Genomic DNA, 16,156 nt, shown 5'->3' on the forward strand with positions numbered 1-16,156 from the left:
GGGGGAGCTTTCGTCGGCACCGATCCGGTGAGGTGTCCCCTAGGCCAAACAAGGGGACCTTTGGAGAAGACTTGGTTACTCCACAAGACCATCGACACGACTACCAAGGGGGTTTTCTTATGGAACACTTGTTTTTACTTTTGATTTCATTGTTTATTGTATTGTGCTCCATGGAGAGCTAAACCCCCTAGTGGGTACTTGGATTTTGTAAACCCTAGGATGTTATTGTTTCATTGATCTTTTATTATGCTTTCCTTAATTGATGTTTTAATTGAGTTCCAATCTTGAATGCTTGTTGAATGATTTCTCCCTTAGAGTGACACTAGGGTTGAGAGTTCATCCTGGTAACCATTGTAGATGAGTGAAACACTAAGAGGGTTAGACGTTGCTTGATTGGAGAGAGTTGAGAGGGTGAGTCGAGAGGTAACGGAGCGTCCCCTTTCCCATCCGGTGTGATTTATCCTACCTCTATTTTCTCGAGTTCTTTGCGCTCACAATAGAGTGAAGTTCTAGAGGATGAACTCCGTTGGGGCTTAGTTGCGAGAGCAACTGAGTGAAGCATTGAAGTGACTCTAGTGTTTGGGGCTTAAATGTGACTATGGGCCTTTCGCCTGGACCAAAGGGTTAGGTCTATACATAGGAAGAGGGTTTATCATTTGGATTCCGTAGAACTCCATGCAACTTTACACAGTGTGAGGTGTTGAGATTGAGCAATTTCTCCACCGGGACATAGTGTAGAGTTAGTCACGGTTGACCTTAGATTTTGGACCGTGTGCTTAAGGATTTTCATGACTCATTGAGCATTGATTAGGAAGTATAATAGTTGTTCTTGTAGTTGAAACATTAATCCTAAGGGGAGCATTGTCCGAGTACCCCACTTCTATCGATTGTCTTACCTCTCACTTACTTATGCCTCTCATTCTTGTTTCTTTTATCTTTATTCACATTACATTTTATCGACACTATCATTTTTTACTTTCACTTGTTTAAGTAGCAATTTAAGTATTTTTACTCCCTACTCCTTGTGGATACGATACCCCACTCACCTGGAATTTATTACCCCACTCACCTGGAATTTATTACTCGACAAACCTGTGCACTTGTGGGTCACATGTAAGGGTCGTTGTCAGATACAGACTAAGAGGGGGTTTTACTTATGGATTGCATGCTTTTACATTCAATTTTATTATTGATTGTATCTTGCACCATGGAGAGCTAAACCCCTAGTGGGTGCTTGGACTTGTAAACCTTGGGGTGATTTTGTTTCATTGATCTTTTATTATGTTCTTTAATTGATGTTTTTAATTGAGTTCTAACTTTGAGTGCTTGTTGAATTATTTTCTCTTAGAGTGACACTAGGGTTGAGAATCTATTTTGGTAATCCTTGTGGATGAATGACACACCGTGAGGGTTATACAAAGTTAAGTTCGAGAGGGTCGAGAGGGTGAGTCGAGAGGTAGCAGAACACCCCTTTTCCTTCTGATATTATTTATCATACCTCCGCGTTTTAAGAGTTCTTTACGGTCACAATAGAGTGAAGTGCTAAGAAACAAACTCCACTGGGCTTAGTTGCGCGAGCAACAGAGTGAAGTATTGAAGTAATCCTTAGTGCTGGGGCTTAATTGTGACTAGGTGTCTTTCGCCTGGACCAAAGGGTTAGATCTATATTATGAAATAGGGTTTATCACTTGGTCCCCAAATCTTCATGCAACCCCACATAATGTGAGGCGTCGAGAGTATCCCTTTCCGCCTGGGCATAGTGTGAGGGCTAGGATTTCCACAACTCATTAGACATCAGTTAGGAGACATAATGATTGGTCTTGCACTTGAAACAATAGTCCTAGGGTGAGCAATGTCCGGGTGCCCCATTTTCTATCGATTGCCTCTCCTATTATTCTATTGTGTCTCTTTTTTCTTTACTTTATTTCTATTTGCATTGATATTGCTCACACCACTCTTAAATCATCTTCACTATAGTTAAATAACAATACTGGTGTTTCTGAGCACTATTCCCTATGGATACGACTACTCACTCACTAGGGTACTTTATTACTTCGGCATCCCGTTCACTTACGGTACACATACGCAAGGGGTGTGTCAATATTCATCAAATAGTAAATAAGTCTAGGTGAAACGTATCCATCTCGTTCAATGTCTATACACTTCTGAAAGGGAAGACGATGCTCCTTGATGATGTGATGGTTGTATTTGTTTTGATTATCAGCAATTCCTTGAAGAAGGAACCATATGCATACAAGAGACGTGTGACAATCTCTAGCTCTATAAAAAAATAATTATAATTATATACTTTATATAATTTATAATAATCCAATGAATAATTATTATGGGTTAATTAAGTAATATAACTAAATATATTCTATATTATAAATAATTTCAAGGTAATATATATACAATGTTAAATAGTAAATATTAATGCTTTGTTTAGATTAGTTTCTGGGAAGCCCAGAAGTCTTTTTTTATAAGTTAATTATTTCTAGACTCAAAAAATAGTTTAGATTAGTTTCTTTCCATAAGCAGAAGTTACACAAAAAGCAAAAACACTGTTTTTTTAGAAGTTTGTTATGTGATGCTTTGGGAAAAAAGTAGTTTTTCAAAAGCAGGTTTGGGTTACACAATTACTTAACTACCCTTATAAAATAAAAATTGACTTAGGTTTTTACTGTTTTTCTCTAAGCTTTTTGCATCCCCATCCAGTCTATCCTGTAGCCCCCAAGATTTGAAGGCTTCCTCTCCCATCTGCTCCTGTCCCTGCCCTCACCCGCTTCATCCTTGACATGCATCAATCGAAATTGGGCTATTATTATAATTCAATGAATGACCATTTACTAATCTGACACTAAAAAAATTGTTTTAGGAGTGTATATCCAAATAACTTCACAAATATAAAAGTATTTCTGCATTAACATATCCTAATATAAAATATAGAGAATCAGTTAACTTTAAAAAAATAAATTTTTCAGAAATCATTTTATCAAATTGAAAAAAAAAATCATTTTAGAGGGCAATACAAACAAGCCCGATGGAAGGGGAAGGAAGGCTGGTCTCGGAGCCCTCTCTCTCTCTCTCTCTCGGTGAACCATCATATCCTTTTACCATAATCCAGACTTTAAAGCAGTTTTTTTTTTTGGGGAATTAGGACAAGTACTTGCCTGCCCCCTATTAACACCAGATATGTAACCGACTCAAATAATGACCATACGAAGAGCAATTATGGATGATTAAGGCGACCAAAAGAGTTGGGTAGAACCGTTTATTGCTGGTACGAGGGACTTGCCCTGTCACAATAAGTTGTGCTATATATATATAGAGCCATCATGCACAATGCCCTTCGACAGTTCTCAACCCCTCTCCCTCGCCCCCGATGTCCAACATGCCAATGACATTGTCCCAATCTCACGGCTCCTTCGCGTTCGTCTCTGCATGCCCTCTTCGACACCATACCAATAGACCATACTCACTGCACCGAAGAACCAGCAGCACCAAAACCCAAGTGTCCTGCCAGCTGAACAATGCCGGCCAAGATGACAAAAGCTCGTCACGCCTCATCATGGACCGGCGAGACGCGCTTGTTGCCCTCGGTGGGCTTTACGGAGTCACTGGCGGCATGCCGGCACTTGCTGACCCACTCCTGCCACCCGACCTATCTAACAATGCATGTAAGAGATCAACCGACTCAAACATGGACCCTAATTCTGATCTGCTAAAATGCTGCCCACCATACCAAGGCACTCCTGTGAAGATCACTGATTACAAGTTCCCGAAGACATCCCTGCGTGTGCGTCGGCCGGCGCATCTGGTAGCTGACGATCCGGAGTACGTTAATAATTATAAGAAGGCCATTCAGATGATGAAGGATCTAGACGAAAATGATCCTTGGAATTTCTACCAGCAGGCCAAGATCCACTGTGCTTACTGCAACGACGCTTATGACCAGATAGGGCACAGTGGCGTCCCTCTCCAGGTGCACCATACTTGGATCTTCTTGCCGTGGCACCGTTACTACCTCCACTTCTACGAGCGCATACTTGGGAAGCTCATTGGGGACGAAACCTTTGCGTTGCCTTACTGGAACTTTGACAACCCAGATGGCATGGCCATGCCTTACATTTTCCTTGAGGAGAAGTCACTACACCAAAAAAGTGTTTTTGAGGCGGTTTCAAAGCCCTATAGAGGTGGTTATAACCGCCTCTATAGGTATAGTGTTGTTTTTTTTACCCGCCTCTAAACCGCCTCGTATCAAGCCGGCTCTATACTTTAGAGCCGGTTTCTATCAACCGTTGGGGTAAGTTTTATTTAGGGAAGCGGTTTTTAATAAGAAGAGTAGAGGCGGTTATAACCGCCTCTATAGCTACTAAGTTTTCATTACCCTTCAATAGTTTTAGAGGCGGTTATAACCGCCTCTATAACTACTAAGTTTTCAATGTTCTTTAATAGCTTTAGAGGCGGTTATAATCACCTCTAAAAATTATAAATTGTAGAGGCGGTTATAACCGCCTCTATATCTACTAATTTTTCATTAATTCTGAATAGTTTTAGAGGTGGTTATAACCGCCTCTATAGCTATTAATTTCTTCCATGTTTATACTTTTAGAGGTGGTTATAACCACCTCTAAATTTGTTATTGAATTCAATTTTAATTTTTTTCCTATTAATAATAAATAAATTTGTTGAACCTGTAAATCAAAAACATAAATTTTTCATTACATTCAAAAATACCCTAAATTCAATTTCATTGACCTTTATTGACATGTTATGAGTTAAAGTGCAATGTTTTTTGAGTAATAACAAAATGTAAGAGGTTTACACTATTTATGTACTTTCATTACAAAATATTTTTTGAGTTAATTACACAAAGTAAAAAGCTTCATGTATCTTCATCTTCAACCCTCTTGATCTTTAACCATGAATTCTCCAAAATCTGCAAAAACATTAAAAAAATCCAATCTTATTCAATCAAAATCCAATCTTGTATTTAGAATGACCAAATAAAGCCTACACACAATACACTAATTTTAAAAAACCTAATTGTAAATTTGATATTTTCAAAGGCAGAAAAATAAAAAAATTGGCAAAGCAAAGAAACAAAACAATCTAATAATGTCAATCAATGCACTTATTGAACCCACAAATGGTTAAGATAAATAAAAAGATATTACAATCGATGTTTAACCAAAAATGATTAGTTGAACTAGAATACAAAACATTGAATATACAACGTCGGTGACTAATACAATTTATGCTAGTTCCATTTGCCACATTGTTTAGGAGACTTTTAGTAAGAACCACAAGGTAACATAATGGAACATGTTAAATGAGGGATTGGTAATCAGAATTATAGACTTGACAAAAATAAAAAATGACTTGACAATTGTTTCTTAGGAAATGATGAATTATTGCTAATTAAACAAATAAAATTTGCAAATATATTTGAAACCACTGATGAGTGTTCATCAATATTATTTTTATTCACAAAACTATTAAATATATAAAAGCTATATTATTAAAACTCAAGCAATAGAAATTTGGTTGTCTTAAACAAATTATAGATTTTTTTATTTAGTTTTGTGGGTTTTTGGTATTGTTGAAGATATACATAAGTATCATATTAGATAATTAAATTAACATATTAAGCTTACATGTATGCATCTCAGCATTATATGCAGGGATGTTAATTTAATTAAAGTGGTTCTCGGAAAAAGATATACACTCAGATTAAATTAACATCTAATCTGAGTGTTGAAAATACTTGTTCAACACTCAGATTATTCATTAATTTTTATAATAATTGTAAGTCAGGGAGCACTTTTTGGTTGTTGGTCAAAAATACTATAGCTTTATTGATGATCTATGAAGAGCCTCAAGCACCAAACTGAATAGAGTTTGTTACCAACCTTTAATAGGATTTTATATCTCATTAGAAATGGAAACTAATAAAAAAATTTAAAAATAAAATTAATTAATTATATATATATATATTAATGAAAAAAGAGTTAGGGAAATTCAAATGTCAGTAATCCACAAATCTCTCTCATTTCGTTTTTTTGAAAGGCAGACTTGTGATTGGCCAAGAGAACAAACAATTTTCCAATACATAAATGCATCAACAATGGAGAATTTGTGTTTAATAAAAATATAAAAAAATAACTATAACCTTCCAAATATATATTAGCCTACACTTCTTGACTTTTTCTGGTTTTAGTTAGCCTATCTCATCTAAAAGATGATTGAACAAATAATGAGATTTTTCATGATTTGAAAATCATGAAATAAAAAAACGATGACGTGCTAAGCGGTTATGTTTGCACAAGATGTAGTAGCACATCAATTTCATGCAATTTAAGGTGAGATTTGTTCTTCATAATTTAATTAAAAATTGGTCTATTTACCATTAAGGCATCTGGTTCTTTATGACTTGATCTATGTATGCATAAGGGTTCTTTACCCAAAAATGTATTTAAGGGATTGATCATCTATGTATATGCTAAACATATAACTTTTCCCAATTTAGATTGGCTAGAAGCAGTCAATATAGGTTTTTGCTTTTTGTCGTGGTATATAACAACAACTTGACATCAATTATGATAAATGGGATAGGTGACTATTGTCTTACAAATTATTTTTGTCTTTTTGAAATGGATTAATTTATTTCTAATCCGTATCTAAATGATCTTGAGTACAAAAATAAATAAAAAAAATAATCTTTAAATAACCAACAATAGTTGCACCAAAAAATTAGTTTAATTAAAAATTAATTTGAAAATCTGATTTTTTGCTAACCTAACAAAAACTGTCTGGGTTATTTAGCTCCTAACAGGGTGTATAAAAACAAGGCCAACATGTCCCCTTATGTTCAAAAATAAGTTTGTCTGTACACGAATTTAATATCACTGGAAACATTATTCTATTCTCTTTAAAGTTGACAAACATGTCAAACACTACTCATATATTTCTAAAAACTTGGTCTGAATAAGTTAGATTTGACAGAATTTAAAACAAGATAAAATTAGGATAACAAGTTTATCTATTTATGGCAACAGCTGACGGTAACAATCCTACTCATAACTTCAGAATTTTCCCTCTTGCAAAATTACCTTTGAATTGACATTGGCTGATGTAACCTCATAGCGCCTCTTCTATTGGGCTTGTCTTTCGTCTCACTCACACCAGATACAAAATCTCTGATTTGATGATGCAAAAGTCGTTTGTTGTAAATTTGTAATTCCTTTCACACTTGCTGTATTTGATTTAAATCATTCCGTACAAGCAAAAGTAAAAAGACTTTAGTCTTATCCTTATTAAGGTTCATTGCAAATCCCAAAAGAGACACTAATGAAATATACAACAAAGCAACTCAAACACGGATAAAACATAGTACCCACTGCTTTTCACAACAAAACAAAGTGAGGGCCTTTCATACTTATGTTTGGTACTTTCAGATGTGAGCAAATGCTCTGCAAACTGATGAATATATATATCTATTATTGACAAATAGCATACAACAAGGAAGGAAGATTACTTAGCCCAGCATTGATCAATCAAAAGTCTAACTTCAAATAAATAACTTAAAATATAAGGGAATAAAATGAGAACAACTTTGAATAAGCTATATATCTTGGACTAACAAATTCTATCCATCAAAATTCTAGTTGGATAACATCTAGAATAATGATATATCAAGTCGAATTCGAAGTTTGACCATTTTGTTTTATTACGACTAGAACCCATCAATTATTAAAAATGAAATTTGTGATGTAAAAAGGAAACATACTTTCGGATAACATGTGAAAAAGACAGTTGAAGATAGCAAGAATAGCACAAAAACAATTATATGATGTTTCATAATAAATTACAACAATAGGTTATTATCATGTTTGACTGCAGTAAATAATAATTGTAGACACAAAGGGGCCTTAAAACTTAAGGAAGATGCCTTATGTACTCTATCTGGATCCAAATGGGCATCTCTGCTTAAGACACCTACTATAAAGAAATACACTAACTCTATGACGGATAAATTGCTAAAGAAGCCAAGTTAAGCGACTAAGCCTCAAAAAGCAAATTATTAAATTAATAGTCTACAGAATGCCGGACATTTCGCTTGATGAAAAACCTTAACAATTTTTCATGATAGCTCTTGACACGACTTGAAGATTTTTCTTTTATCGATAAGAACGATCCAGACAATGATCGGGACGATAAAATGAAGAAGTTGACAACTGCAGCAAAGCGGGAACAAGCGTGATGCATTTTGCAATAATCGACGAAAGCATGATGTTGTAAACAATGCCAAGTATAATTCGAATATAATTCTTCAAACTATCATGATTAGGTGAGCGCAAAAATACAACCAAAACCTATCAAGTGAAGCCGAAATTAATTAAAAATCAAGATCGGCAATCATGCCGCGTGAGTTCAATCCGAACAAGGTTCCGTTCAGATAACAACAAAGAAAGACTTATCAACATGCATTAAACTTAGCACAACCATCCCATCATCCATTGTTGAATAGTCCATACACTTCGATTGGTGAGTACAGGGCAAAGCAAAATCAAGACAACATTAAAAATATATATCATAATAAACCCACATTGACATAGAATAATATTCTAGGATTCTAACATCATGGGAATTTACGTTAATAAACAATAACAAGTGCTTAAACAATATCAAATCAACGATTTAACAATAACTTTGGACCAATTCTCAAACCATTCTTCTCCAATTCAACCTACAAAAGTACACACGAGATCAAAATATATAATAAACTTGCAATATTGAAAGTCAAATTGAATACCCAAAAATTAAAATATATATATATATATATATTCAATGATTAAAATCAACTGCAAGTTCGATCAATCAATTGAAAAAATTGAATGAATTTGTGCGTACTTATATCAACATTAGATTGAAGAGAAACCACAAAAAAATCGAAGAAACAAGAAAATAGTGGACACACTTAAAAGAAAAACAACAAGAAAGACTTGGATTTCAATGTTTCTCAGCTTTGATGAGGTTTCAAAATATGTAAAATGATGAGGTTTCAAAAGAATCATTTCAAATGATATAATATAAACAAAGTAATGCGTGGTACCTGTTGATTAACAATTAGAGAAAATCGCCAGATGGTTCATGTCTGGTTGTCAAATGGCAGTCACTCTTGAGGACTTCTTTGAAATTCTTGTTCTGATTTCCATTGCAAGTGTTTATCTGCAGAAAAATTCATTCAATGTTTAATGCTAATTTATAGCTTAGAGTGAATTGAATAAAATTAAATATACCATTCAAGTCGAGTTCACCCTCAAAGTTATACTGATCAAAAGAAAAAGAAAATAAAAAAACAGAAAGCTTTTATTTTTTTCCTAAACATTACTATCATGAACAAGAAAATGCTGAAACCTCTTGATGTTTAGGCTCATGAACATAACAAAATATATGCATATCAATGGCATTTAGACTGCCGTCTTTTGCCCTTCCGAATCGGACCGAGCCACACATCCGAACAAAAATTGAGCAAATACCTACTATAAAAAGCAAAAAGCAATGCATGATTTGCCTAATGAATTGATCAAAGCAAACCTGTGCAGTGCTTCTTGGATAAAACTTGAATTCGATTCCATCACTCAACACTTTATATGTCTGAAAGAGATAGAAAAAGTTCAATGAACTTTATCAAAAGCAATGGAGCTCTGTCGGATGATAATTGGCCGGCTTTGAGATTATGAGAACTTAGGGAACTAAACTATTGAATGATATAAAATTCAACACCAATATGAGATAAATTAGGGAACTAAACTATTGAATCAATTATTGTAAAACTAATAACTGATTAAAGATAAACCAATAAACATCAAGATCCTCTATTAATTCACTTCCTCCCAAATTTCCACACCATCATCAACACCATCCTCCAAAAAAAAAAAAGTCTCCCATCCTCATAACTCCCCTGCTCCTCCTCCTCCTCCTCCTTTCCACCATCCTCCTCCCAATAACGTCCACCTCCACATTAAACATCACAACCTCAACCTTCAAGCCTTAATTAAGCTCGGTAGCATACCAATTGAGAAAAACCCTAAAATCTCTCGGATGAGAATGCCTCTCTCATGGGGTTTAGAACTCACCGAGCGGAGGCGATCGTTGATGTGGCTGTCTTGGGCGGTGCGGTCATCGATCGCGGCTGCTGGCGGCGATGCGGCGAAGATCGGTGAAGATCGGGCGAGTGAGTGCTGGAGATCGAGAGAGAGAGAGAGGAGTGTGCGTAGTGTGGGTGTGGGTGTGAGTGTGAGTGAGAGAGAGAGAGTTTTTTTTTTTTAATTTGTGGGGGTTTTTAAAACCGGCTGTAATTTATTTAAAAATATATATAACATAATTATGGAGGGGGTTCTAAAAACCCCCTCTATTAAAGTGCTTCTAAAACTAAAATTTGGTGTAGTGAGTCGCCGTTGTATAACCCAAACCGTAACCAAGACCACGTCCACCCAAATGCCTTGGTGGACTTCAAGTATGCGTATGATGATGACAAAAGACCGGTGGGAGAACAGCTTATCGAAGAGAACCTGCAGTACATGAAGATGACCTTCAAGAACGGGGAGCCCCTGCCCGAGTTGTTCATGGGGGATCCTGTGAGAGCCGGGGAGAAAGTTAATGATGACGGAAGAGCTTCCGGGGTTTTGGAGGGGATCCATAACTCGGTTCACCAGTGGTCCGGCTTGAAGGAGAAACCCTACTTCGACTTGGGGAGCTTTGCCACCGCTGGCCGTGATTGCCTCTTCTACTCCCTGCACGCCAACGTCGACAGGTTGTGGGATTTGTTCCGGAACAGGAGAGGCAATCGCATCGAGTTCAATGATCGTGATTGGCTGAATTCCACCTTTGTCTTCTACGACGAGAACAGGCAGATTGTCAGAGTCAAGGTAAGTAACTTCTGAACTGAACATTCATCTCGCAGCTCTTCTGCCGAGTTTATTGTTTCCAAAACATCCTTCATAGAGTTTTGAAATTATACGAGTGGAAATGACAGAGTTCATCTTTAAAATTTTTTTTAATTATTTTCATTATATTTATTTAAATTAATCCCAAGTTCAAAAGAGCTAGCTTAATGTTGCTTGCAAACCGCAAATCATTTTTGTGTTTTTTACAAGGCAAATCAATTTTTTTAAAAAAAAATTATTTAGTATTATAAGTAAATAAAATTTAAAATTCGTAAGATTATAGGAGATATTACCACGTCGCTGGATCAAAGATCTAAGGGCTTCTAAATATTAATTATATTATATATATAAATATATATTATTCACTAGAAAAATTTGAACTGTTGATAGCGTAATAAAGTGTTATTATATTTAAATGTTAGAAAGTGGGTTTTTTTTGTTCTCAACGCATAGGTGAAAGACTGCCTCGACCAGTCCAAGTTATGCTACACATACGAGCCGTCCCCGGCTCCATGGCTTGCTGCAGTGCCCAAAAGAAAGCTAAAGACCGAGACCAAGACCACTGGCCCAACAGTTCAAGTTGAGGAGTTCGGACCTACGCCGAAGAAGCTCGACAAGCCTATCCTAGCACTAGTGCAGAGACCGCAGAAGAGCCGGAGCAAGGCCGAGAAAGAGGACAAGTCTGAGGTCCTAACCATAGAGGGCATCCAAGTCGCCAGCGGCGCAGCTGCGCGTTTCGATGTGTACATTATCGTTCCTGCTGCTAATGACGGCGTCTACACCGATGACAGTGGTTACTTCGTCGGCAGCTACGTGACGCTGCCCGAGACGGCAGGCAAGGAGAAGAAGGCGCGACTCTCACTGGGGATCACTTACGCTGTGGAAGACGTTGATGCCGAGAACTCCAAGAACATCGTGGTCAGACTCGTGCCGCGGTTCGGCGATGTCACCGTTGGTGCCGTTGGTATTCAGCTCAAACAGAATGATCTTTTCTCTCTTTAGAGATTTATGACTTGACTAAAGAACATGGCAGAGGGTTTTATGGTATTAGCAAAAGATGCATAAAGTCTGAGTAGTGCATGTACTACAGTGTTTCACAACGTGAATGTGCTTACAATCTGCATGTGTCTATCACCTGCATTATTAATTAATGGACTTGCTTGGTTACTCTCTGTCTCTTAATTTCATTTGCGTTTCTTTTTAGTTTATGTGGAAAATTATGTGGCAAGTTTACCATATTGTTATTACTTAAATTTTTTTTTTAAATTAAAAATGACATTGGCAACTAATATAGCACAAAATGGCACCTTAATAAGTTAAGCTAGCTTTCATGCGGAAAGTAGCTGCCACGTGTCTGAAAAACAGAAGAAGAGAAGCTTGTATATATATATATATATATATATATATATTTGTGCATGTAGTCATCATCATGGGATTTTTTTTTTGGCTTAAGGTAAGATGGGATTTGCTAATAGACTTTCCAAAGTGTAGCTAGCCATTGCTAACATCTCCGATGAGTTCAATACTGTCTAAAACTTTAGGAGGAGACCTCCGATGGAAATTCCCATGGGCCTTCAACATGACCATTGTCACTCACTCTTAGCAAATGGCATGAGATTATCAAAACTTTACCATGCTTAATCTTTATACTTAATTTTCTTAAATCTTCAATATTCCACATAATGCCTTGAGGTGGGTTATATCTTTAAATAATGGTTGACTAATGAAATACTACAAGAAAAATGCCAAACTGACAAGACAAAATCGACACGGAAATAAGATAAAAAAATTTGGCAAACTTACTATGGCATTATAATTGATACAAAAAAATTTCCATGTTTATCGCATTGATGACAAATATATTCTGGCACAGTTTTTTACTACCGTGTCAAACTTTGTCACAATTTTTGACATATCATGCCAAGCATTATCACAATTTTTAGCACGGTTTTTTTGGCTCGTACTTGCCACGAGGTTTACTAAGGTTTTCTTAATTTGTTACTTGGCACTATTTTTAGCATAGGTTTTCATGCTTTTCTTTTTGTACGGTATTTGGCACAGTCTTTGGCAATGTTTTCTGTTACTGCTTTAGGCATAATTTTGTTTATTCCATGAAATAAAAATAAATTTCTATAAAATTAATTTTATTAAAATATATTCTTCATTTATGGGCAAAATGAACAAAAATGTTATTAAAATCATAAATTTAACAACAACTACAAGAAGCCAAAACTTAATAAAAATTTAATATATATCCTCTTCATCATTCTGGTATTCTGAGGGTTATTGACAACAAGTGTAGTGCGAGGTCCCTTTACTATCAGAGAGCGTTTATCAAAATGCGATTGCGCATCCGCCATTTTAGCATTAGAGAGTAGCAACATGCATATCAGACACATTAATGCCCTTTAACAAAAGTGTTGTAAGCAATGGCTTTTCAAATGAGTTGCAATGAGCCCACTCAATTCGCATCGCATCATGCCTCGCCAAGCATCGTATTGTGCTCAGCCTGGGTCATAGTATGCTCCGTCTCCAACTCCTTAATTTTGTCATGTAATTGGCCACTTGACTGAAAAGGTCCTGAGTGTAGCTTGTAATTGATTGAAGACATTTTCCTAATTATACCACCTTTTCCCAATACTTTAAACGACTTCTGATGGCAATGTAGCCCCACAATTCATTGTTACTGATGGAATTCTCATCTTTCCCTTGATCAGGCTTATTTGCAAGCTCTTTGTCAAAATACTCGTGTATCTATAAAAAATTAGATCTAATTATTAGAAAATAATGGATAAAAGTTCAAACTAAACTAACCTATGAAAGGAATATAAAAAAATAAAGCAAATAAATTGATGTAAATAAATTAACTTGCATTGTGAGAGATTGTAGTGTAAAAAAAGGGAAAAAATCACATTGATATAGCCTTATGAAAGACAAAGTCCATTTCTAATGTGATTACAGAGTGGCTAATGATCTTTGTATTTACTTCTATGTATAACATAATATATACATATATATATATATATATATATTATATACATCCCTAGAAAACTCATAATTGAAACTCGACTACCAACACCACTACATAATGTTTTACTTGTTTGCCCCGTTTATAAATGTAAATACAAATAATGAAATTGTGATTATATTATGATATACAGTTTCTCTCTAGATGTGGTAATGTGGCAAGGAATCCCTGATCCCTACAGGGACCTAATCTGATGGGTATGGGGATACCCTTTTTTCAACATCGCAGTTACAAGGATAGCGGTAAGCCCATCCTTATTTCCTTACATGGGCCGGAGATAAAGAGAGTATTTCTCATCATGTGAGGAACCCTGATAAGTGCTTGTGTATAAGTAATACGAAGTATACTTTTCTTAAATTGAGCATCACTTTTGTTAGATTTTATAGCTCATTACTGTGTATTTGTGTTCTTTTGTGCATTTAAAATTGTGGAGACAAGTTTGGAAGAAAGGAAGCAAAAGTAAATAGCGGATGTGATTGTTGATGAAGTTTTTTGATTGAACAAACGTGATGACACAAGTTGTGCTCAAAGACATGAGGGTGTGTGCCAACCTCTATTGTGCTTAAGTTAATACACAAAGTGGAGGGGCACAAAGTCAGTCACACTCATATGTTTCGACTTGTGCAACATTATGAAGATCTTTGTCATGTTGTTTTATTGAAGACACGACGTGATCTATAGCATGGATGTGTGTCTATTCATGTGGCCTCGATGAAAAGAGTAGGTTCGGGAGCATTCCGACAAAGTACTGTAGCAGTTTATTGTAGCAAAATATTGTAGCAATTACTGTTCATACTGAGCAGGAAATGAAGACCTGGAAATCTACACGGGGGTGTGGAAATTCCACACGCCCGTGTGGATGACTGATTCTAGCCTTATAAATACCTCTTTAAGAGTTTTATTTGGGGATATTTTTCCTATCTTTGGCCCATCTTCTGGGGAGAGGCGGCTAGGGTTTGGAGAGGCTTTTGCTAGATTTTTGGAGCGGTTCTACGCCATTCGACATCGAGTTCCTTTGGAGGAGAACTATTGGAGGAGCTTTCGTTGACATCGATTCGGCAAGGTGTGCCCTAGGTTTTTCAAGGGAACTGTTGGAGAAGATGAGACGGCTCCACAAGACCATCGATACGGATTACAAGGGGGTTTTATCTATCGATTGCTTGCACTTATCCTTGATTTCATATTTGCTTTTGTATTGCTCAATGGAGAGCTAAACCCCTAGTGGGTGCTTGGACTTGTAAACCCTAGGGTGATTTTGTATCATTGACTCTTATTATGCTTCTTTAATTGATGTTTTAATTGAGTTTCAACTTTGAATGCTTGTTTATTTGATTTTCCCTTAGAGTGAAACTAGGGTTGAGAAGCTATCTTGGTAATCCTTGTGAATGAGTGACACTTCATTAGGATTAGACAAAGCAAGGTTGAAGAGGGTCGAGACAATGAGTCAAGAGATAGCGGAACATCCCCTTTCCCTTCTGATGTGATTTAGCCTACCTCCACATTCCAAGACTTCCTTGCGGTCATGATAGAGTGAAGTGCTAAGAGATAAACTCCATTGGGGCTTAGTTGTCTGAGCAAAAGAGTAAAGTGTTGAAGTAATCCTTAATGTTGGGGCTTAATTGTGACTAGGTGTCTTTTGCTTGGACCAAAGGGTTAGATCTATATTAGGGAATAGGGTTCATCACTTGGAATCTCTAGAGCTTCAAGCAACCATACATACACGGTGTGAGGCGTCGAGAGCATCCCTTTCGCCAGGGCATAGTGGACGGGTTAGTCACGGTTGACATTAGGTTTGGGACCATGTGTCTTTGGATTTTCACGACTCATTAAACTTCAAATTAGGAGGTATAATACTAGTTTTGCACTTGAAACAATAGTCCTAGGGTGAGCATCGTCCGGGTACCCCATTTTACTATCGATTGCCTCTCCTTATTCCTTTTGCTTGTTCTCTTTTCTCTTTACTTTTATTTGCATTGACATTTTGAACAACATCACAACTTGGTTTTTACTATGGTTAAGTAGCAATACCTGTGTTTTCGATAAACTATTCCCTGTGGATTTGACTACCCACTCACCGGAGTATTTTATTACTTCGACAACCCGTACACTGTGGTACACACACGCAAGGGACATGTCAAATCCTAACCAAATTATAGTTAGATATTAGTCCTTTAAT

At 36.3% G+C, this 16,156-nt stretch overlaps 1 protein-coding gene and 1 long non-coding RNA gene across 2 annotated transcripts; one reads left to right on the top strand and one right to left on the bottom strand.

Moving 5' to 3' along the window:
* Window positions 1–3,353: 3,353 nt before the first annotated feature.
* LOC120264379 (polyphenol oxidase, chloroplastic-like) lies at window positions 3,354–12,120 on the top strand. The gene is made up of 3 exons (XM_039272195.1): window positions 3,354–4,146; window positions 10,460–10,934; window positions 11,406–12,120. Exons 1-3 carry the CDS (start codon window positions 3,383–3,385, stop codon window positions 11,952–11,954), a joined length of 1,788 nt encoding a protein of 595 aa, XP_039128129.1. The 5' UTR covers window positions 3,354–3,382; the 3' UTR covers window positions 11,955–12,120.
* Window positions 6,955–9,655, bottom strand: LOC120264380. Its single transcript, XR_005537413.1, has 3 exons — window positions 9,601–9,655; window positions 9,116–9,231; window positions 6,955–7,255 (listed from the first exon to the last, which is right to left on the bottom strand). It is a non-coding gene; the product is annotated as an uncharacterized LOC120264380 (long non-coding RNA).
* Window positions 12,121–16,156: the final 4,036 nt, after the last annotated feature.

Source organism: Dioscorea cayenensis, chromosome 7, assembly GCF_009730915.1.
Source record: "Dioscorea cayenensis subsp. rotundata cultivar TDr96_F1 chromosome 7, TDr96_F1_v2_PseudoChromosome.rev07_lg8_w22 25.fasta, whole genome shotgun sequence".
Lineage (NCBI taxonomy): Eukaryota > Viridiplantae > Streptophyta > Magnoliopsida > Dioscoreales > Dioscoreaceae > Dioscorea > Dioscorea cayenensis.